Source organism: Melospiza melodia, chromosome 6 (assembly GCF_035770615.1).
Source record: "Melospiza melodia melodia isolate bMelMel2 chromosome 6, bMelMel2.pri, whole genome shotgun sequence".
In the NCBI taxonomy this organism is placed as follows: Eukaryota; Metazoa; Chordata; class Aves; order Passeriformes; family Passerellidae; genus Melospiza; species Melospiza melodia.
The window spans coordinates 6476851-6501342 of NC_086199.1; the positions used below are offsets into that span (position 1 = coordinate 6476851).

At 45.6% G+C, this 24492-nt stretch overlaps 1 protein-coding gene across 3 annotated transcripts in view; it reads left to right on the plus strand.

The window, feature by feature from the left end:
* Positions 1-18902, plus strand: part of SYT16 (synaptotagmin 16) — a 73267-nt gene extending 54365 nt beyond the window's left edge. For all 3 annotated transcript variants that reach the window (XM_063159759.1, XM_063159761.1, XM_063159760.1), the window contains exons 8-9: positions 9280-9395; positions 10436-18902. In XM_063159759.1, coding sequence (XP_063015829.1) covers positions 9280-9395; positions 10436-10633 — 314 coding nt within the window. In that variant the 3' untranslated portion in view covers positions 10634-18902. The remainder of the gene's footprint in view (positions 1-9279; positions 9396-10435) is intronic.
* The last annotated feature ends 5590 nt before the right edge of the window (positions 18903-24492 follow it).

Consider the following 24492-nt stretch of genomic DNA (forward strand, 5'->3'; position numbering starts at 1 on the left):
CGAAGTCACATTGTTGCTTCTGCCTTCTGAATTGTTCTTCTGTGCCTGTAAAGCCCCCAGTAGTGTGGTGAGAAAAAGAAAACCCAATGAAGCAGAAACTGAAAGAAATTAAAAAGAAGGAAGGAAAGCAGCTCTTGTCTCAGTGCTGGAGTAGCTCTTCACTGATAACCCCCAGGCACTGCAGAGCAGTTTGTTACTGTCTCAAACATGCTGCTGGCTGAATGAGATGCTCAATAAGTCCTTCACAAACTGAAGCTAAAACTGCTGAGCCCCTTTCTGGAGGGTGAGCAAAGAGTCCTTGTGTTTTCTTAAATAGGTGCTATTTGAAGTTCTGCTGTTCAAGGCTCACAGGGAGTGATTTCTTTAAAGTACCATGGAAATTTTGGATATAATAGCGCTGTGGAACACTTAAACAGCCAGCCTAAACTGCTATTCAGGGCAGCCATTTATGGTAAGACTGAAAGAGCAGAATTCCTCTCCATTCCCAGCCCTGGATACACAGACCCTGTGCAGGACCCATATGTGGTCCTGTCAGCTTCTAGGAATGGCAAAGGAGTTTTGAACAACAGCAAAGTCTCCAGATGTGCTTTTTGCCCACTTTGACCCTCTTCTCTGCCACTTGAAGACCCACACCCTGTGTGCTGCCTTCTTGGCATGCATGCACAGGGATTTCTCTGTGTGCACAACAAGGAACTGGATGGGGGCATTGGTGATTTTAGGTGTTTAAGGCTGCAGAGGCTGGAACAGATGGTTTTATAGAGAAGAAAAAGGAGATAGTGCATGTCTCAGTGTTTCCTGGGCACGTTTTCTCCTTCACTTAAACCTTTAAACTGAGTCAGGTAAATGTCAAAGCCATGGGTGCTTGTGTGAGTAATAAATGGGTTAGAAAACAGCTGGGCAGCTTACAGAAACCTAAATTGTGCAGGCAGTGCCTTCTCTTCAGGACACATACGTGGGATTTAAGAATAGTTTGGTCAAAGATAAGTGTCCAGGTATTGTTCTGGGGAACATGCTGGCTTACAGGCCTCAGCTTACATTCCCTGATCACACAAATAGATCCATTATCACTCAGAGCACTTAAGAGCACTCAAGAGTGTGGCTCCAGCACTGGACCGTAAATTATCTGGGTATGCCAAAAAGCCTCGTGCAGAAAAGCATCCACAGCTTTGTCAGATGTGGACACTGTTGGTATTTTAGTGCTAATGGCTTATGTCTGTGCACCCCATTCTCCTTGCTTCTTGTAAAAATCATTAACCTGTGCTAGCACTTTGTAGGAGTTCGTATTTTGGTTTGTAGTCTTGTATCTTTTTGGAACAAAATGCAGTGTGTTTGTTTAAAGGGTGTTTATTTAAAAAGAAAAATAACAAGAGAAGCCTACACCAGTGCCTGAAATGTCTTTAAAAATTTATTACCAGTTACATACAATGTGCATGGAAGTAATACCTTGGGATCACAGTGAAGGACCAGGAATTATTTGAGCTAGCCAGTGCATAAACACAAAGCACAGAAATGTGTCTGCCCATGTGATGCTAAACCTTCATCAGCTGCTCTGCTGGGGGCAGCTCTGTCTCCTCTAATCCAGCCTTCCTTCTGTTCCCTGCTGCATTTCTTTTGGGGTTTATGTCTGTGTGCAATGCAGTGTGAGAAGAACAATTGTGAAGTTATTCCCTCGCCTAAGAAAAGTCCTCCAAGCTTTTTGGCAGCTGCAGAATTAATCACACATAATAATTGCATCCGTGCATGATCATTATTATACCAGCAGCTTATTAACCCCATTAAACAAATACAATGGCACTGATACTGGAAAAGACAGGAGGGGAGAGAGCAAGCTATCAGGATTTCTATGGGGAACAGGAGAAGTGCTTGAAGTAAAGACTTGTCTGAAAACAAACATCTACCTGAGCCACAGGTAACAATGCCAACAAGTACAGAAAATGCTCCCATAGGAAAATTAGGATCTTTAAATTAGGATCCTATTTGCTCTGGGATCAGAGTGCTTGGAAGCCATTAATGGATTTTATTTTATCAGCTTTTTTTTGAGAGAAGAAAGTTATTATCCCCGTTACATTCCTGGAGAACAAAGGCACAGGTTAATTCCTTTAATTACTTCAAAGCAGGCCAAGAAGCTGAATAAAATAAATTAACTTTTAACCTGCATATCTTGCTCTGAGCAGGGAACTGGCTTGAGCTCCTGAAGCTTTGTGATTCATGTTCCCATGTCATCAGTAATAGAGAAGGGATCTGTGCCAGGGCAAGCTGGGCTGGATTCAGTCCTCCAGACATTGGATAACAGAGCAGTGGAGCTTCTTGCTGCTGACTGCTTGCCAGTCAGTGACAGTAAGATTGTAGAAAACCACCTCTCCTTGTCTCCTTGTGCACATTCTTGTTGCCCATCCATGAATACAGCTGGAATAAGCCTATAATAAGAACAGCTGAGGAAGCTTTGTTCTGGGTGGAAAAGATGAGGCCAGATGCAAGGAGCCCCAGGAGGATGTCTCAGTAATGAGCAGCTGGGCAGTGAGGTGGAAGAGGAAGTGGGGATGAGTGTAAGATATTGCATGGGGACACAGGTGGAATTCAAACGTGAGCAGGATGGACTCAGAGCCACTTGGGAGTGAAATATTAGGCTCCTGGTAAATAGCTGCAGGAAAATGTCAACTCAAGGGTCACCAATAGTAGTGAAAAAAAACCCCCAAAGTTAAAGGTGGACAAAATGGAAAGTTGGTGTTTGTAAATGAACACCGTGTACAGTTCTGTCTTCCTCTGCTCAAACAGAACATGGCAGGACTGGAAAGATGTGGTGAGGAGTGTTGGAGACAATCAGGGGAATGGGAGCAGCTTCCAGCTGAATAGACTGTGCCTCTTACATGCTGCAACAAAAGGAGGTAGGGGAGGACTCATGGTCTCTAAGTGTCATTGAGAAAGTGAATTAACAACAGAAATTCGCTGTCTTCTCCTAATACAAAACCAAAGGATGGTAAAAGGAAGCAAGGAAGGAGCAGGTTCTGGAGAGGAGACAGCTCTTCACCTGAGCTGTCAAATTGCTCCCTACAGAATGCCATGGATGCTGGAAGCCTGCTTCCGTTCTGTGCAGCACAGAGAAATCCACAGAGAAAGTTCCACAGAGGATTGTTAAATACAAAGCCTCTGGCTGAGGAAGTTCCTGAGTCACAAATCACTGGAGTTTTGAGAGTATTTGTGGGAGAAGGAGCACATGCCATATTTTCATGGATTTACTGCTCTCTGTGTAACTGGGTGCTGTTAGCTGGATGGGTTGGCTGGGTACAGCTTTCCCCACCACATGTGGGACCTGGGACTGAGTAGGCTTAGGAGAACAAATGTCACACTCAAAACTGGTGAAAAAGGGACTTTCAAGGAGCAACTGTGAGATTTTTGCAGGGGAAATTCCATAATAATTAGACATCCTGGGATAGTGCATGGTTATCCAGTAATGTTTTCATTAGCTTTACGTTTCTGAAAGGTCTGTGGAAAGCAAAGTCCATGATACAGTTGCTGGGTATAGAAATGAAGATCTTTCTGAATCCAAGGACAAAGCGGATGGATGGCAATGCTCTCCCACTTCGATGGCTGTGAAAAAGAAAATTCTTCCCCTCCCAAAACAGGCAAAAGAAAAAAGCCATTTCTAGCAGAGTGGCACCATCCTAATTCCAAATTTCAGCTGGACCTGAGTGTTTAGTGGGAATCTGCAGTGGCACTGCTGAGCCTCAGGATGTCTGATCACAGGCTGTGTAATCCAGCCATGCCTGTGGGCACTGCTGCTGCAGGTGACAAAAGCCTGGCTTAAGCATCCTTACATCCTGCTGCTCCCTTTGCTGGGCAGGTGTGTATCCTCCCTGGTCTGCTCATCTGTGCATCCCTGAAAGCTGTGCATCCCTGCTTTCCCTGGTAAAGCCCCAACTCCCTCTCTGAGGCAGCAGCAATGCACTGATGTGGGAAGGGTAGAAATGCCCCTTTTAGAGGAGTAGAAATGCCCTTTTTAGAGGAGAGTCACGCTGTGCATCCCCAGAGGTGCCTGTGCTCTGCTGTGGCTGTGTCAGCCCGGGCTGGAGCTGCACCTCCCCAGGGCTGGGAGTGCAGGCAGGTGTGAACCAGCTCTGCAGCTGACACGTGTCCCTGGAGAGGGCAGGTGCTGTGAAATGGAGGGGACATGGGGTGTTGAGGCAGCAGAGGAGAATCACTGAGCTCCTGGGTGCTCCAGGAGGAGCTTCCCTTCCTGAGACACCTGTGCAGTTCCTTCCAGGGAGCCCTCATCTCCTGCCCCTTTTACATGTTACTGCTGCCAGCAATTCCCTCCTCTCAGACCAAACAGTGCTTCCAGGGACCAGGGCATTCTTTTCTGCTGCATTTTAAATTAAAGGAGCTGCTGGTCTGTTCTCTGATGACTCACATGTTGTGAAGGTTGCCAGCTCCCAGCCTCTCCCTTGTGAGAGAGCTGCCAGCCCCGGGAGAGGGAACCTGAGAAGAGGCTTGGTGGAACAGGGAAAGGAAAGTTGGCTTCTCAGCAATGTAGTAGGCAGCTCCCAGCCCTTGTATGATTTATAGAGTCGGCCATAAACTGCCTTAATCCAGACTTTCATGACATGGGGTTGGGATCAAAAGCTCGGTCTAATCCTCCTCCCTGCTATTTTACTGATCCAGCTGCCTTGAGCCTGGCTCAGAGTGTGAATGTTGAGTGTTCTGCCCCACTGCTGGTTGAAAGGGGAGGCAAAGGCAGCACTAACGGTCTTGTGGGCCTCAGACTGAGAGCTCACATGGGGCTGCCTGTACAGAGCAGCACAGAGTGGAGCTCTAGGGCTGCTCTGCCACGCAGTGCTGCCGTTCATTATGTAGGCTGGGAGCGTGGGCTTGCCAGCTGGGGGAAATTAAGCTCCAGGCCCAAGGCTTTCTTCTGCTGTGGCTGTTATTAGTCTGGATTGCAGCATGCTGACATGGTTATCCTGCTTTTGGAAATGAGCTGGCTCGCCTGGAGCGCGGGTGGGAAAGTCCGCACGGCGCTGCACGGTGCCCTGCAGTCCTCAAACGTGAGGGGTCAGGAGTCTTTGGTTGTTTACTTCCTTTCTAAATATAAATTCAAGCAGGGGGGTTGGATGCTTTTGTATTTGCAGTGCTGTTGGTCATGGGTCAGCTTTACTAATAATAATAAGGGTGGTGCTTAGTGTAAGTGAAAGCAGAACGCTCTCGCTATGGTCCCTGCTCCAAAAACAGGAATGCATAAATTACAGTTGATTATTCCCCTGAGTTGTCATTATCAGTTAGTTCCCTCAGAAGAATCATGACAGAAATGGGTCATTAGAAGAATCCTGGAAAAACTGATTGCCTTTGCAGATGAGCTCTCCAGAGGTGTTTGATGGTTGATGGAGACAGAGGAGAGGTTTGCCCAACCCTCTGGAGTAAGAAGATGCAGCACTAGCCCAAAATGTGTCTGGCTTATTGCAGCATTCCTTGATTTAGTGCTTTTCAGTCTGGTATTAAATGCTGAGATGTTGGTATTTTATGTATACGTGGACATTGTGCAGTCCACTAATACCAGAGAGGCAAGATGAGTTCAGAGCAAAAATGCTCTGAATGCAGCAAGAACTTCTCTCCCAAAACCTGCATGGAAAGGAGAGCCTGGTAGATGCCATGCTAAAATTGGTCTTGGCAGAATTAGACTTTGTTCTTGAATCTTCACAGAGACTTCTGTGTAACCGTGGGCAAGCTGCAGTCTCAGATACTTCCAGATATTTAGAGGTCTCACTCTTCCTCGTGTCAGTGAGACGGGTGCCTAAGCAGAAGGTGAGCACTTAGGCATTTTAAAGAGTGTCAGCCCTAATCTCTTTTCCTTTTGTGCCTGATGGAGGTGGCACAAAAGTAAACACTGCGAAGAGCACAGAGTGCTGAGACACACGGTAATGAAGCCATTACTGAACCTGAGCATGTAATTAGGTGGAAAATGTTTGCCTTCATAATGAATAGATGCTCTTACACATACATTCCTCAGTAAATCGTCAAGTTCATCCTTGCTGTAGCTACACTAATTTCACTGTGTAACTGGGGATGGATTTTCTTTGGCAAAGTCAACAGGAGGGGAGAGCTTTCCGTCCCAGAGGACCAGAGTGGATCACAAGAAAAGCTGTGTTTTCTGATGAGATACCCAAAAAGAAGCTGCAAAGAGCACAATGCAGGAAGGGAAAACTACAATCTTAAAATTTAGTTAGTGAAGAAGAATAACAGCTCAGCCTCATATGTACCAACTCTGCAAAGCAAATTTCAGATGCTAAATATATGATCCACACCTACTCTTTTATTTCTGCTCAGGCAAGCTTGATTCGTTTGGCTGGTAAAATACACCCAGTGCAATAAACTTGAGGAGAATTTGCAGCCTGATTTAGTTGTGACTTGCACTGGCTTTGTGCCTGTGTTTTCTTGGGGGGGAATAGGACTCCTGGTATTAGCTCTGCCTTGAGCACAGTCTCCTTCCAGCCTGTTCCAGAGGATACATGCAGAATCCCCACCCACCTTGGTACTGAACAGATGGGGTCTTGGTGCAGAATTATGTAGAAATCTGACATATATCAAAGAAAAGCCAACTTTTCTGACTTTAACTCAGTGGTGGTGTGCTGGTCATTTTTCCTCAAAGCCAGCTGTGTTGTCCCTCACTTGCAGAAGTTGAGGCCTCAGTCAGGGATGTGACATCCAGAGTTTACGGCTGTAAGACTCTCATCCATTCACTGCCTGCAAAATTAACTGGGACATGCTGAAACAGTATCCCATGAGGTGCTTTAGCTGTGGCACTTGCTTTAGCGTTAACACCTAAATCGTCTGTACTGGTATCACTGTCTTGCTAGATCTGTGCTGAATTATGGCATCTGCTTTTTGGATTATGAATTGGTTGACTCCTTTGGACACTGTTCAGATGGATGTGCCTGCAGTTAGGTGTGATGAATCCCACCTGAGCTGCCAGAACTGGTGAAAGTCAGAAGGAAGTATGACAGCAAGGCATACTAAAAGTAAAATCTAGACCTCAGTGCTTTCCCTGTCTTCTTAGAAAAAGAGATGCAGGCATGTGTGGGACACCTTTCCCTAAAATAGCACTGGAAGGTAATGCTGGGATGGTTGTGAAAAGAAAAATTTTGAAATTCAAACAGAGAATTGTACTAATTACCTGCTTGTTTGTATTTAAAAATCAGCCTGGTGGAGTTCTTCCAAAATTTTGAAATCCCCTTCTCAGAAAAAACAAAAAAAATCCCCCGATGAATACATTAAAAAAATGTCCATAAAACCCCTACTTATCTTTATTTTCAGGGAGCTGCCTGCAGTCTAGACCAGCAGCCAGGACTTACACATGAGGAATGCTTCAGTGCACATCGTGGTTTGTCAGTGCCAAGTACAGTGACATCCCTACAAATACTGTAGGAGTTGTGTCTGCTTTCACATTGAGTCAAGCTGGAACAGAGGGTCCTCTCTCGGGCTTTGTGTTCCTGATGAGCCTGAAGCTGTTACAGATTTCAGCCCCTCAACACTGAATATTACAGTGGAAATTAGTGGAAATTACACCTTTCAGTAAAGTGGGTTTTTTCCTTCCCAGACACAATCAGGAAATTGAATCAGAGCTTTCCCTTTCTGTGTGACAAGTTGGTCTTTGCTGGCAAGATCCTCTCCATCCCCAGCGCTGTGCTGGGAGCCAAGCTGGCACCCCCAGCTAATGACTGGGCTGAACTTTCCCCGCAGTAACTCGATAGCTGTACAGCTGTGCAGGCTCACAATTTGCTCCCTGATTGTCAGCCTCCTGACAGCTTTTTCAGGGGAACAGTTTGAGAGGAGCGGGAAGCCCTGCTTTGGAGACGTGGAAGTGTTTTCACACCTGAAGTGCAATTTCACACCTTGTGTTGCTCAGCAGATAAGTGCGTAAAATAGCACATCAAACGGGAACAGGAGAGGGTAGAAATGCTGCAGACAAGAGATGGAGGCTTGTTATTTATTTCCCATCTTCAGCACACTCTGAAATAATACTCACTTGCAGGAACCCAGGCACAGATTATGGAGAGGTTAGCAGAGGACTTGTCTAGCCAAGCAATCTGTCACTGTCATGTGCAGAGCGAGGTGAAAACTTACACTGAGCTGGGTCTGTGGAGCTCTGGGAGCTCTGACACTACAGTATTAGCAACCATGTAATACAGGAGAACTGATTAATACAGGAGGCAGCAGGAATTTAAAGAGTAGATTTACAGCAGCACTAAATTGGACCATCCCTTCCTTGTATTTGCTAAGCATGTTTTACTTCTTGTATGGACTTAAATTGTAAATAAAATTCACTTTGGGTCTACCAAAAAAGTAATATGAGATTTTGGAAAACTGTTATGGGAGATCAAATAATTTCACTGTTTCTGCAGGGTGTTTTTTCCTCTTTTTCAAGACCCTTATTTTTTAGTATGCCAAAAAATAGATAGTGGTGGAGAGGCAAGGGTAGCTGAGGGAAGCCTGGGTAAGACAGCCCCAATGAAGCTTGATTGTGAGGGAGAGGAAGGGAAGGTGGAGACACCATTTGAAGTGGAGAATCCATAGAGATGCTCATGGTTTTGGTTAGACAGGTTTGCTAGGACTGGGTACCTGATATCCTGTTCTTTCCAAGAGGATGGTGTAGGTACAAAGGTTGTGGTAATTGGGAGTGGAACTGTGGCTCAGCCTCATTCCCAGTGGGTGCAGCTGTGAGCAGCAGGTGAGCAGCACTGACAGCAATGAGCCATGAAATGCCCAGCTGTGCTGACCAATCTCCCAAGGGGACAGAGGGCGCACAGGTGCAATGCATGAACAGGAGGGGATAAAAGGTTGGGCTAAAGAAGAAGGGAAGATGCTTGTAGCCTTCTGAAGTGATATGATGTTATTCTGTATGGGCAGATGCTTGAAGCCTTCTCATGTGGTACGGTGTTATTCTGTTTGGGAGAATGCTTAAAGCCTTCTGAAATTGTATGGTGATGCTCTGTGTATTATGCCTGTCTCAACTGTGATATACACTGCAACAAAGTGGGGCTGAAACATGCATCAGTTTTCTTTTCTCCTCAGCTGAATATGAGAAAATCCCAAAGGTGCTTTCATCTTCTGCTTCTCATCCCATGGATTTTACCATGAGTGCCATCCAGCCCTCATCTGCTGTTCACTGCAGACTAAACTGCTCTGCTTGGATGGTTTTTGGGGGGTGTTTTTTGACTGCCTGGGACTTTCATTCAGCCTCTCACCTGCCCCAAACATGTCATTCACTCTTTTATTTTTTTGTCTTAGACACCTATGGGAAGCTCTGCCTGCGCAACTCGGTGGGTCAGGAGATGTCTCGCTGCAAGACCTCGATCCGCCGGGCACAGCCCAACCCTGTCTACAAGGAGACTTTCATCTTTCAGGTCGTAGGAGCAACAGGGGGTAGGAGGGTTGGGACAGATGGAGATGAGAGATCTCTGCAGCCAGGTCATGGAAATTGTGGTTTACTGCAAAGGGCCTGGGTGCAGGGGCCCTGCTTGGAGCTGCCAGCCACAGCTCAGAGCAGGCCCGAGAGAGGGAAAGAGAAGTGGTACAGAGAGAGAAGGCAAGAGCGTGGAAAAGAGGATGAAAGAGTAAAAGAGAGGATCAGAGAGCAAGGTTCCTGTTACAATACAATAAATTTTCTTCTATGTTGAATATTCTAACTGTCACTAACCAATCCAGTATAATGTGGTGGTGTTCGCAGGGGTCCCAGGACGAGGGAAGAGATGAGAATCTTGACCCCATGTTTCAGAAGGCAGATTTATTATTTTATGATATATATTATATTAAAAGAAAATGATATATCAAAAATATACTAAAAGAATAGAAGAAAGGATTTAATCAGAAAGCTGGAAAGGAAAGGAATGATAATAAAATCTTGTAACTGACCAGAGAGTCTGAGCCAGCTGGACTGTGATTGGCCACTAATTAATAATAACCACATGAGACCAATCAAAGATGCACCTATTGCATTCCACAGTGGCAGATAATTGTTGTTTACATTTCATTTCTGAGGTCTCTCAGCTTCTCAGGAGAAAAATCCTAGAAAAACAATTTTTCATAAAATATGTCAGTGACAGTACAGTATTCAAATACTATAGTGATTACAGAGAGCCTATAAAAATCATTACATTACTGTATTGTGCTACATTTTAAACCTTAAAAACTACTCTTTGGATCCCTTCTGCCAAGCTAGTAGGGTCTGCTCTGACCCTTGGGCCTGTGTGCAAGCAGAGGGTGTTGTTCCATCAAAAGGGGATTACCTCCAGCTGGGCACACCATTATTTTCCAGTTGTTCAGTAACTGAGGTATCTCAAAGCTTGCTTTCATTTCAATCTCACTTATTGTTTCCATATTCTCAAAATCTTTTTCCAGACAATCATATTCATAAGGCTTTCCTGTTTCATCTTTCCCACGACAGGTCGCCCTCTTCCAGCTCTCTGAGGTCACCCTGCTGATCTCCATCTACAGCAGGCGCAGCCTGAAGCGCAAGGAGATGCTGGGCTGGATCTCCCTGGGCCACAGCAGCAGCGGGGAGGAGGAGCAGAGCCACTGGCAGGAGATGAGGGAGGCACAGGGGACACAGGTCTGCAGGTGGCACACGCTGCTGGAGTCCTAGTGGGCACCAAGGGCTGTCTCTCCTTGATCTCTGCCAGCAGAATCCAGCTCTGGCAGGGCACACAGCTTTCACCTGCCCCCTCAGTGGCAGCAGCCATGGGTATCAGAGGTGGCAAGGCCTGGGAAGCAAGTTTAGTTCTTGCCTTACCAGCTTGCCCTGCATTTTCTACATCGCCATAACCCTAGTGAGAAGCAGTGGGAATACTTGGAAAATCCTTTCCTTGGACATTGTCTTGCTCATTTTTCTATAGGCTTAATCACCACAGACTGATTCTGATGGGATGCTGTTTTCTTCTGGGGTAAACTCTCACTTCCCCCTTTTCCCTTATTTGTATTAATGAAGTTTGCAAATATTCTTGCCACGCAGATAGCTCACAGAAAAGCTAACCTGCATGCAGAGCACATTCTCTCCCTTTTATTATTGTGTTTCTAAGTCCTAGAAAAAAGCATTTGATACCACTGTAGACTGGATGATATATTTTTCAGGCAGCATGAGAAAGCACTCTTGAATTCTCTGTCAACTTTTAAGTGCCTAGACTTTCCTACTGTTCTCCTGTACTAACAATTGATATAAGGACTAAATACTACTGGTATTTTTAATTAGGCACCTGTTAGCCTGCATTCACATAGGTTTGCAAGGAGATAACAAACATCAGTTTTATATTGCATTATACAATGCATGTTTAGATGTTTACTTGAAGTTATGGCTTCTGTCATCACAAATACCAAAAAAAGACCAGAACAAACTGCACAGCCACCTTTGTGCCTGAATCACTCCTTTCTGCATTGTTTTGCCCATGTGTTAATGTGATTTTTAGAACTGAGGTTCATTCAGAAAAGCATTCCTGTGAGCATTACAGGAGAGGGCTTCAGACCTGTGGTTTTTCTCTGGTTCAGCAAAGCACTACTCAGTTTGCTGAGGGTTCTTCTTCAAATCTCCTGTAATATCTCCTTGGGATATGGAAGGGGACTGGTTCTGGCATGCTGAGCAGCAGAGGATGCCAGACCATGTCACCTAACCTGGGGAAGGAGCTCTCTTGCAAGCCAGGAATGGGATCCAGAAGGGTCCTGGCTCTGCTGAAAAGAATTGTGCTTCCTGCCTCCAACTGAGAGCAATGCAAGGGGCAGCCTTGCTGGATGAGGTGATGACACTGTCACGTGGTGACTTTTCAGACTGTGCTGTCCTTTTCCATTTTAATCTCTTTTCCTGTCTCTGGGAGCTGAAGTCATGGAGATGATGGATGGAGGATGTGTCTCAGTCTGCTGCTTGGCTAAGTGGTTGTTGTTGCAGTGCTGTGTGTGACACAAAGGAGAGTGTTCCTCCTCAGTGGAATGTAGGCAGTGAGGTGCTGAGATCTCCAAATGCTATCAGCTGCCCAATCTCCCATTCCCCACACTCTCTAGGAGAGGACTGTCTTTCCTCCATTCCTGCTGATGACAGCAAGACACAGGAAATATTTTGCTGAAGAGCTTTGTCTGTACTGAGTCACTTCATGGTTTGCTTTTGCCATTTACAGAGACCTGGCACCAAATTCTGCCTCCTCCTGCACCACAGCCACTTCCTTCGCTTCAATGGTGCTGTGCAAATCTAACTAATGCAAATTTTGGCACTGGCTGTTTGACCAAGATTGGTCCTTGGTGCTGGTTTTTGTCACATCCAGGCTAGACAGGCCCTGAGGGCACTCACAGGTTATCACTTGGTGTCACAGAGGCTCTGTCTGGCCAAGGAGGCAGACAGAATAATCTGCACAGAGAAGCACTTCTGCTACAGGTGATACAAGCTATTCTACAGACCACACTCTTGTACCTTCTTATCACCTGTCTGAGCATCATTTTTCCAGGGAGACTGCTGGGTATCCTATGCAGGAGGGTTTTCCTCCACTGTCTAGATAAGCTGGCATGTCTGCTTTGCACTACTGGGGCTTTGAAACACAAAACAGGGTTTAACCCAAATGCAGCTCATCCAGCAAATGTGTTCTTGACTGCACTGTTAAAGCTGCTGTATTAGCAATGCAAGAAAAGTGAACATCTGAGTGATAATCAGCAGAATAGAATTTCATTTATCATACACTTTTCTGCTGGGGAAAATTAAAAAAGTAGAGGAAACAGCCCAATTCAAAAGGCTGATTCTAGTTATTTTCCAATCTCTACATATTTTTTGTCCTGAACTGCATAAAATGGATATGCAAGTGTTTATAATTAATTTTTATTACCTGGAATGTGTGGGTGTAATAAACTTACTGAGATTCTGTTCAGAACTTCTTGAACCTGCAAAGCCTTGCCTATGCTTCATGATTAGCTAAGGAAAAAGTGTAAGTTCATAATACATTTCAGCAGTGAACTGGAGATAACCCAGATTTATAACAGCATGATTAAAAAAAAACCTAATGAAAAAGATAATTTAAAAAAACAATGAGGTACACTGGGTTTGGACTTCCATGCTGTTTTCACATTAAGATCTTTTCTGAAGATACAGCATTAAGGGAATTGAATTTTAATATATAATTTCATTGTAGAGTTTTTGGAGTCAGAGAAAAGCAAGTGAAAATGGCTTACTTAGAGTAAGTCAATACCTAAGCATGTGTTAAAACTTTGCTGTCCAAGGGAAGCAGGTTGCTGCATCCTTGCTGCCACATTTTACCCTTCTATTTTGTCAAAAAATGTTGGAGAGAGGGGGCAAGGGCTGTGGCAGAGGGACCATTGGGTTTTTAGAGCTACTGCCAAACCTCTTGGCACATCCATGCCTTGAGAAGTGCTTTTGTGGGGTTCTTTATGTTCCTAGTAAAGCAAGGGAGAAATTTAGGAATCTTGGGGTGAGCAAGGTGCTGGGGGTACTCATGTTTGCTATTTATATTTTGGGATTTTTATTGCTTTTGTGGTTTATTTTTCCTTCCATTATTGACTGTTTGTGAGATGGAGGCTTTGCAGCAGCTCTGGCATATTCCAAAGCTCCTGCAAATTCTTCCCATTGACAGATTGAATTAGTCATTGCTAATATTGATACAGGCTGGGCTTGTGCTCATGGTCTTTCTTCTGTAAACACCACTGCCCTTTTAGTCACTGCTTTAACCCCTTGTTTCCTCTGGAAGTGGCTGACAAGGCTGGATTTCCAGGAGGTTTTCCATTACTTGGGAATCCTGACTGCCACTTGACTTGTGGATAGGCTGTAGACCCTGTGTTCCCCTGGCCTGTTCCATGTGGATGCTGATGCTCTCTGCTCCTGTGGGGTTCCAGGTGGGGAGAACAGCTCTGAGAAGGCCATGGGGATTTCAGGGAGCAGGATAGGAATGGATAACCTGGTTCTGGGATGCTTGGGAATTTACAGGTCTAGATTATGGACGTTTCCTAATGCGCTCATGTTTTCTAAGATAATTTGTTCCCTTTTGACACCACTGTTCGCAATCTCTTTATAGTTTATTTGAATTTTCTTAAAAAAAAAAAAAAAAGGCCTGAAAATGTGAAAAAGGATTAACTGAATTGGCCCAGAGTATTATGGGCAAGTGCCCTGGATCCATCTCTGTATCTTGAGCAGCATTGTTCAGCTGATTGCAGCCTGTTCTTTCCTTGTTCTCTCCCCAGCCACCATGCCCTGTCCTGCCAAGCTCTCTGCTGCTATTTTCTTTTTTCCTTTTTAATATTTATTGACAACAGAACAGAGTGATCTCACCGTGTTTCTACTCCCCATAATAACGGTGATCTTCAGCTGATGCCCACAGAAATGAGCTCCTTTTTTAGCCCACTGAGCCGCAGCAATGGCTGCTCACTTTGTGAAGTGCCCATTTGCAAAGGCTTTATCTGGATGATCTTCCACATCCTTTGATTTGTCCGGGTTTCCTTTTTGCCAGTGTCTTTAATTAGCTGGACCCCGCTGTGGCCTGCCTGTTCCTGTTGCTCTGCCTTGTCTCCTTTCCCTCCAGGGGCAGTGAGGGCTGTGCAGCTCCCGGGTAGGTGGACAATGCTGGCGTGTATTTTTAGCAGCTGCAGATCCCGAGGAGTTATTTGGTGCTTTACACAGCCGACTGATCTTCAGTCATGGATGGCCTTAGAAGTTCCTGGATGCACAGATCCAAAGGCTGCCAGCTGCTATTGATCATTTTCCCAGCATAAAGCTGAAGGTGGCAGCTTGGCAGAGGAGCAGGCTTTTCCTCTGGTGGCATTTCATTTTCCCCTTCAGCTGGAGCTGGCAGTGACCTTGGAGAGCTGGCGTGCCTGCAGTGCTTGCTTTCCACTCCCATATTTATCATCATTTTTAATCTGTGTGATCACAGCACTTCATCTCTCTGCCTCTCTCTCTCATCTCTCATGCCTTCTGCCCTTCAGCATGAAAACTGGACTGAAAGGCTGAGCAACGAATATGGCCTTCTCCATCATATTATCCCATCCCAAAATCGTGATGTTACTATCAAGACCTTGCCTTCCTGTTCTCTTGTCCACTTGTAGAGTTTGAAGTTTGTTGGTTGGGCTGTGACACTTAAATATTTACAGAGTGACACCTGCTCACCTCCATGTGGACCAAGTTAATGACAGAAGAAAGATCCTGGTTCGTATTTTTCTTTCTTCCTTCTCTCACGGGCATTGTGCTCTGCAAAAGGACAACGGAGCCTGCAGGAATTAGTATGCAGGAGCATCCTCTTTCCATTTAAAATGTGCTTAGTGTGATGTTTGCAGCTATGGGTTGAGGGGGAGAAACAAAGCAGCCAGGGTTTGTAGAGAAGCTCACACTTTGAATGAGGCAGGTTTTTCCCTCCAGCATGTGATACCCCAACAAATACATTCTCATCTCCCAGGAAGCAGTGCTGGCTCTGAGCTCATCTGCTTCTGTGATACAAGCAGCCAGAAGATGACAGATCCTAAAGCTTGGAAAGGCATCCAAGATAATTCCACAGAGCTGGTCTGGGTGTTTATTTGGGATCTGGTGAGGATTTAACAAGCTGTCATGCAAGAAATGAAAACCCCAGGTAGTGGTGGGGGATAGAGCAGGAGGGGAAGGCTCTTGGTGTGCTTGTGCTGCTTAGAGCTGGAATTTGCTCACTCCTCACTCCAGAAAGCAGCACAGCCAGGCTGCAGTGGCATCAAGCCTGAGCTGAAACCCAGTTTCTCTGCCTGACTCTTGAGCTCCAGCTCTGCTGGAGGCACACACAGATTTTTTATTCAGTGCAGAGTGAGCTTGTGTCTCCCTGCAGCCTACGCTGTGGGCCCTAAGAAATGAATGTGTAAATATTTTGTCTCTCACAGCAGCCCAAGGTCATCTTTCTGGAACAGCAAACAGGCACAGAATCCAAAGAAGATCAGTCTGTCATATGAGTAAGGTTAGCATCTGCACTTACAAATGACAAAGGCTATTAATCCTCATGCTGTAATCCCCAAGCTGTTTGCCAGCTGGCAGCAGGAAGATGCTCCTGCTCAACCCACACAGCTATCCATGTTTTTTCACCTTTGTAAAGCAGATATAGGTCAATATTGTAGCCTCAATAAAAAACTTGGTAGATGCCATTCATCACTTTTGGCATTACAGTCCCTCTGTTCTCCACACAAACCCTCTATACAAATGAAGGGGTAAGAGGAGAGCTCTGGGCTGGGCTCTCCATGTGCTGCTCCTCCAAAACAAAAGGCTGAAGGTGAGATTTTTCTTCCTCTTTTTTGCCCCTGAGTTTGTCCTGGGTGGATGAATTTTGAGATCTCTCTGCAAAGCTGAGCAACCTTAGCAAAGCTCTGTCACTATACAGGTCTTTACACCTAGATCAGGGAAAACCTAACTCTGGCAGAAGGCAGACAAAATTCCAGTGGTGGGACTTTTTTTTGGTCTTAATTTGGGAACCTGCATAGGATTGCCTATCACAGGAGCATAAACCCCTGAATCCTCTGAGGTATCACTGGTGGAGCAGAAGGAAGCTGCAGGTAGTGATGCAGGTAGGCTGTGAGAGTCTGATCTCGCACACCAAAAACCTGTATGGCCACTGGGTCACAGTCAGTATTGGGCAGCTGGGGTTGGAAATAGTTGAGGAAGAAGCACAAAAACCAGACAGGAGCTGTGAAACTCCATTCAGAACTGTTACTTGCTCATCTCTCAAGGAAATTGGAAAGCGATTTTTTTTTTTTGCTGTAACAGAAATCACAGCTGCTTTGGCAGCTGCAGGTGTGAGGAGCTAAGGATGTTTCCTCCTTGCTTTTCTATTTCCTCTGGCTGTGATGGGGGACATCAAATAGACACCAAATACTCTGGAGGTGTTTGGCCCCTGTAGAGTCATTCCCAGTGTGGGCTGATCTTAGTGAGAAACAAAAGACAAAAAGCTGATATTGGCCATGGGTGAGGAACAAGGATTCAGTGTTCACACAAAAGCAGGATTCTTCCTGAGCCCCACAACCATTAATTAGCTGTGACCTTCAGGGAAGGCACTTCATGCCAAATACTTCCCTCTCCCTTCATTTCTCTTAGGATAACATTGCAAATTTCTGTCTTCATTAACAACCAGGAAAAAAAAATATAATTTTTCCAGCTTCCCTCATCCCTGTTATGTCTTGTTAGCACTTTCCAGGTGTTTTTCCTTCATGCTGTCTCCACCACTGCTTCTCCCACCCTCTCATTAATATCTGCAGAGATCTGGTCCAAGGCAGGTCAGTGCCTGGTAGCAATATTTTATGTTCATGGTGCTCAGGATAAAACCTGTCCTCCAATCCCTTATCACTTTGTAGCACCTCAAGCACAAGTTTTCCAATTAAACTGGTATCACATCTCTGCTGTATTCCTCTGCTGGCATTGCTGTGGTTTGTGTCTTGCTGGGCTTTGTTCTCAGCTGTAACTTCATTGACTTTTCCCAGCAGAGAGTTTTGTTTGTCAAGAAGAGTAAATGAAGTAATCATTTGGTAGACTTAGCATTTAAATACTGTGTGACATTTATATGTGTGTGTGTATATATAAAAAATGGTTTTTATGGCAGAGTGCCACGGGGCGTTTGCATGAAGCACATCTCAATGTATATTTGACTGTTGATTTAAATACACAGTATGTAATAAGTTATTTTTAGTGTGTATTGACTTCTTTCTATATTGGAACAATATACCATCCCTGGCAGGGTTTTGCTGTCTCTGTTGTGGGCACAGCTGGACTCTGAGGTGTGTCCTTGTCCTGTTTCCTCCTTGTTTTCCATGAGGTGGGATTTGCTCCCCTCAGGAGCTTTGTGGGTGCACAGATGTCCCTCCTGGGGCTTGGTGCCACAGGACAGAGCTGTGAGTCCCCTACTGCACCTCCCCCCTGGTGTTCAGTAGAACATTTCACATTTCTCTAGTAGAACATTTCATATTTCTCCTTTCTCTGCTGCCATCTCCTCAGCACAGAGAGCTGGCTGGTTTTTGGAGTGATTCAGCCCTGTGGCTGAGGGAGCACCATGGAGATCTCAGCTCCCTTTCCCAGCCTGAGATCACAGAACCACAGAATGGTTTGGGTTGGAAGGGACCTTAAAAACCATCTCACTCCAACCCCCTGCCATGTGTAATATCCCACTAGACCAGGTTCCTCAGAGCCCCATCCAACCTGGCCTTGAGCACATCCACAGCCACTCTGGACAAGCACAAAATTCATCTATAAATCGTTTACTTTAAAAAATAACAATACAGACAAATAATAAGAATGCAACGTCCTTAACTTCTGTTGGTGCAAAGGCAAGGCTTCTAGAGCTTCCATTTAATGATGAATTATTTTTATGGTAAATAAATCTACAAAGGGAGAACTTTTCCTACATAAGAAACAAATTTATATGTCCTTTTCACTTTTGTAAAGATCAAAGATTTGCACTGAAAATTGTACCTTGAATCTAGTTACTGAATGGTTGGCATTGAGTGGTGAGGGTCCGCTGGGATGGTGTGAGTACTGTTTCACTTGCTGGGTATGGGATTGAAAGAGATATCTGCAGTGCAAAACTGTGATAAAAAGATAAAAAGTACAAGGAAAAGATGCTTAGATATTCAGCTGGAAAACTAGTATGGGTTTATTCTTAGCTTTTCATGTATTTGACAATGAAACATTTTTTATTTTACTTAAGTGCTAACGTGCATGATCATACAATATATTGCCTCTTGCTAATTATATGCTGTGTTAGGAATACTAATGTCTGGATGATATCTGACTGGAAAAAAAAATCAGCATTAAACCCAGCTTCTGCAGAATTCTGGGCTGAAACTACCCCTGCACACACACAGCTGTCCACACCTTAGAAACAGTCTTGTTTTGTCATGGAGAATGCTGCTGTTACAGGTTTTATCAATAAAAGAGAAGCAGATGGCTCATGTAGACATGCAAACCCAGCCTGTCTTCCTTTTTGTTCTCTCTGTGGCAGAAAGGAGTGAATATGCATCCAGGAGAGGGGGATGTGCTTTGTTCAGAGCAGGGATGCAGGTGCCTGGTGCATAATGCAGGACTGGCAGGATTGGGAAGTGTCTGCCCTGCCCTTGGTCCACCTGTCCCTCCACATGGACACAGGGGTCCTGTGGCAGCAGGATGGGGTGTTCCAGGGGCTGAAGAGCTTTCCATGTCCCACTGATGCTGTAGAGTGGCTAAAATAGAGGCTAGATCAAATTAAGAGTATAAAAGTGGGTATTTATTGAAGGCCTTCACTAGGGACACCTTGGGCAGTCAAGGCCTCTGAGGGGCTACACCCAGGATGGAAAATGGTCACAAGTTTTTCATACAGTTACCAGTTTGGTCCATTTCCATATCAGGGGTTGATCCTCCAAGTACAGTTTCAGGTAATGAAGCAATTTACTCCAGGTTTGCCCCCCAGTTCACTGTTTTTTGCATCTCTTGGGGTCTGAAACAGAGGTGTCCTTAGGTTTCAGGCCTACAGAGGAATTTTTTTATCTGAACAAAATGGGAGAAAAGCAGCTGACAGGCTATGGAGTTTTAGAGTCACACACTAAAGCAGTGCAGGACCTGAAAAATATAAAAGCTAAACCCTAAGGCATCACCATCATGTCTCTGCTTCCCTCTGCATAGAGCTGTCCAGCCAACTCTGTGTGGGGAAGGAGAAGTGCTGGCTGTGCCTTTGACATCTGCTCTTCCCTGCTGCCCCATCCAGCCCTGGCAGGAGCTGGGGGAGAAGTCCCTCCAGCCCCTCTGGGGTGGTTCCTGCATTCAGCATTTCTCCTGCCCACGAGGGATGTGCTGGCACATGAAGTCAGTGTCCCCAGTGTCCCTGCAGTGTGCAGACACCAGCCTTACTGCCATCCTGGCTCTGTGTGTGGGACATGGAGGTGTTGGGGTCTCTCGCTGGTCACAGTGATCCCGAGAAATGTTAAAAGTCTCTTTTCCCAGTCCAATGCTTGAAGAAGGAGTCAGAGCTCTTCATTTCTCGGTCTCAAGGTTGTTTACTGTTCCTTATCTATAAAATTCTTTCTCCTGTCAAGCTGAAGTCCACTCAGCAGGACAGTTCCAGGCACTCTGCCTGCCCCAGGGCAGTGTTATGTCTTTATACCAAAAACTACCCATACAATGTTTACAATTACTTCCCAATACCTGTCACCTATGTTAGACAGTGAGCTTCTACTCTAAACCAATCTAAAAGTGCCAACAACACAGCAGAAGATGGAGGCCAACAAGAAGAAGGAGAAAGGCTGGACAAGCCCAGATCCCTCAATCTTGCCCCCTGAATCCCCATTCTAAAAAAACCCAAAATCTCCTTCTTCACCTTGTGATAAATTCATCATTCTACTTAATTTGTCATGGCTTGCAGATCTTCATCTAAGGCTGGTAACTTGCTCCACAGGTCATAAAACCACAGGGGCATTTTGGGCTCTGTGCCAGGGTCTCTGAGCCCCCTGGCAGGGGTCTGGGTTGCTCAGGACAGCCAGAGGGATGTCCTGGCTCCTGACATGGAGGGATGCCCCCATCAAAGCTGGGGTACCACTTGGTGGAAGTGAAGGTAAGAGCTCAAATGATGAGCTGGAGAGGTGAAACTGGGCCAACAAAGGGTGTGTCAGTGTCTGGTGGCTGCTTTTCTTTGCATCTACCTTTGGTCATGATGTATTTGTGAGTGGTTTACTTCTGGCAGGTTGCAGTTGTAATCTCTGCCCACATTAAGATGGAGAGTGATGGAAACTAAAAAACTCCCAGATTGGTGACTTTGAACTGGGGTTAGTTTGTTCCTCTCAGAATAGCAGTGCCAGATTTGAGGGAGACATGAGAAACCACGATTTCTGCAGCCCTGCTGGCACCCACAGGGTTGGCTTTCCAGGACCAGCCCTGAAATAGAGTTTCTTTTTCTGGCAACAGTTGGTAGCTTCAGTGCTTGGAAACCTCAGCAAAGGCAGCTGATACAAGACATGTCTGAGGACACAGAAAACCCAACCCAGGGCCCTTCGTCTAAAAGACAGTGGAGAAATGAGAGGCTCAGAGAGAAACTAGGGAGTTTGGAAAAACTCATCCTCCTTGGTGAAAACTGGGATGAAATGCATGTTTTGCTAAGGGCTGATGTTTGTGGGTGTCCAGGCTCAGCTGAGAGGGCTGGTGGGGGCTGCAGGGGCTGGGCTGGGGGCTGCTCTGGGTTGCATCAGTCCCCCAGCAGCTCCTCCAGGCACAGAGGAGGATCTGCAGAGCCAGGCACTGCCTGCAATTTGCTCAGGGGTTTGGGAGCTCAGGTGGGTGCTGCTGCCAGGGTCTGAGACAGGGCCAGGACAGCGTTTTCCTGGCTTGGTTATCCTAACACTGCTTCACCCCATACATTTCTGAAAACCACTTAAAATTCTCCCTGCCCAATCAACCAGCCTCAGCTCTCCCACCAGCTCACCCTACTCCTTCCTCCCCAGTGTAGGATTCAAGGCAACCCCCGTGGCAGGGAGAAATGATTTGACTCCATTGATATCAGAAGGCCAATTAATCACTTTATTATACTATATTATTCTATACTACATTACACTACATCTAAACTGAAACTGCACAAGCATTCAACCAAGTCTCCTGACTGACCATCAGGACACAGCTTGCAGAGATTGGTCAAGAAAACTAATCACTCATACCACAGTCCAATCAAGTAAATTCCTTCAGGGAAATAATCTTCCAACACATTCCACATGTTCCAAAACACAGGAGCAGCAAATGAGGTAAGAATTGTTTAGATCATTCTTTTCTCTGCTTCTCTCAGGTTCAGAGAATGTGAATCCCACACCCCAGTGCTGAGGGATGCTGGTGATGGCCCTGGAGGATTTGGGCACTGCTGGGAACACCATGCTTGCTCTCATTGCTGTTCCTACAGCCTCACCCTGTCCTTGTGGCAATGTCCTCAGCCTCAGGAGGGTTTTCCCAGGCTGATTCCCAGTTCAGGGCTGACCAGTCCAGGGTTGGTTTCATTCCTGCAGGCAGACTTGCCTGTGACCCCGTGTGAGCCCAGCACACACCAGGATGGAGCTGCTGGCACTGGATTTGGGGAGAGGCGGCTGGGCCATCAGTCTTGGTGCCAGCACCTGGTCAGCTTGGCCCAAATGAGGCTGCCCATGAATTTGGGAGTAAAATCTCAGGTTTGTGCTCTGTGTACAGCAAATGCAAGGGCTCAGCACTGCACTTGCTGCTCCTGCTGGGACAGCACTGCTCAGCACGAGCACGTGTGGGCCCCGGCTGTGTTGTGTTTTATCGTTCTGATTATCCTGTCCTTCCTCCAGCTGCATTTTAATTCTTTAGCATGACTTCATCCCTTGGCAAAGCACCAAGTGCTGTTTTGTCAAGACATCCTTTTTTCTTTTTTTTTTTTTTTCATCCTAATTTTGACCACTTGGAAAAGTCACATTTTTAATGTCAGGAAACGAAGTTTTGAATTTCAGCAAAAGAGTGATATCATTTTTCACGAGAGGGTGAAAGCATTCCCACTTCTCAATCAGCTCAGTGGAGGCTAAAGCTGAGCTGTCTGCCATCTGTCTCCTCGCCAGTCTCTCTTCCACCACCATCACTTTTTAACAGGTTGGCCAATTTCAATCACATTTGAGAGCAGGGTAAGTGTCTCAAAGGCAGCTATGCTTCCACAGATTTTGTCAGCTGGCAGGGGATCATTTCCAGAGAAGCAGAAAGGAGTGGGTTTGATGGCCAAGGGTTGGTGGGCTGGTTCATTGTGACAGCTCCAGCTGCCTCTGGTTGAGCTGGGGGTGCCCAAGGGGATGTGGTGGAATTTGGTTGGGGATGTGGGGAGAGTGTAGGGGGTAAAGAGCACAGATATGTAGGAAAATGAACTTCATTTTTTCTGCTGTTCCCCAGATTGTTTCAGAAGGTTTTAAAAAGCTTTTCTCAAATGTAAAAAGGTAAAAGAAAAAAAAATAAAATAACATATTTTCTTGTGCAATGAGTTGGAAGATAGAGGTGGAAAATAGTATTCTATACAGAAAGAACAGAAAGAGCTGTCTGCATTTTAGATGGAGGCAGGATTAGCCTCCCAAGGCATCTGGTCCCTCTGAGGCTGGCCAACCACTGGGAGGCTTGAACAGGGTCCAGAAACTGGAGCCACTCATCTTCATTTGCTGTGACAAGCCAATGGCTGGGAGAGCTTTGGAGGGTCTGTGTCTGAGTGGGCCAGGCCAAGGAGAAAACCCAGCCCAGGATGCAGCTCCTCACATCTGAAACTTCTCAGGTACAACTGCAGAACATTTTGGGTGTATTTTATCTTTTGAAAATGCCTTCTGTATGCTGTGTTTAGAAATGCAGCACCTGTGTAGGTATATGCAGCCTGGGAGGGCTGGTGCTTTTATACACATATTTTTTGAATGTTTGGTGCTTGAATTCAAAAGGATACATTAATTTAATTCAGTTTTTTAAACACTTGACTTGCGAAGACATAACTGCTTTGAAATGAAGGAACTGATTTTTTTTCCCGTAATTCTGTGAGACAGTTAAAGCAAATGCAAATGTTCTTGTGTTTTATATTTCCAACTGCTCTAAACCATTTAAAAACATGTATTTGTTATAGCACTGAATATGTCAGGCAATCCTGCTTTCGAAAAACTAAAATGAAAGGAAAAAGCTGCTCTTCTATTGTCTGCCTGTCCAGGCTTTATCTTGTGCAGCACACATTTAAAATCTTATCTTCTCAAATAATATCCCTGTCAATAGAGACTTTGGTCCCAGCTCATGGGTCTGTTTAATTTCTGCTGCACTAAAACAGTGTGTGAGTCAGCTGGGCAGTGATTCCTGACCAGGCAGAAGGGAATATTCCTCTCCAGACAAGGAGAGAGGTGATTTCTTGAGCTTCCATGGCAGGAGGAAGGGGATGGGATGGGATGGGATGGGATGGGATGGGATGGGATGGGATGGGATGGGATGGGATGGGATGGGATGGGATGGGATGGGATGGGATGGGATGGGATGGGATGGGATGGGATGGGATGGGGCATCTCTTCTTCCTGATGGAGTTTCCTTTGAGCCAGCAGAACAGAGCTGATTTACACTGGCAGGGGATCTGCCCCCTTGGGAAGTGGGCAAGGAAAAGCAGCTACACTCTGATTGTGGAAGAATTTCCTCAGGGCTGATCAGGGGATGGAAACACTTCTTGGATCCAGCTGAGGAAACACAGCTGGCCTTTTGGCTGTGTTATTATTGCCTGCTAGTAAGTCCTGGTTTTGTGCTGACAGGAGAGGGGAAGGTTTGTCTTTGCAGCAGAAATTGTCTTGAATGTTTTAAAAAATTGCAGTAAATTCCACAGAGATAGGAGTGAGTGATGCTGTCGTTCATTCAGCTCTTAAGCATGGAGTAGGTGCTTCTGTGTCTTCCTTTTCTATCTCTGCTCACAGAAGGGATGTTACTGAATTAATTACAACATCTTTGTGAAGAGCTGAAGAATCGCTCAAGTCCTCGATTCAGCAGTAGAGAAATGTCACATTCACCTCACAGTA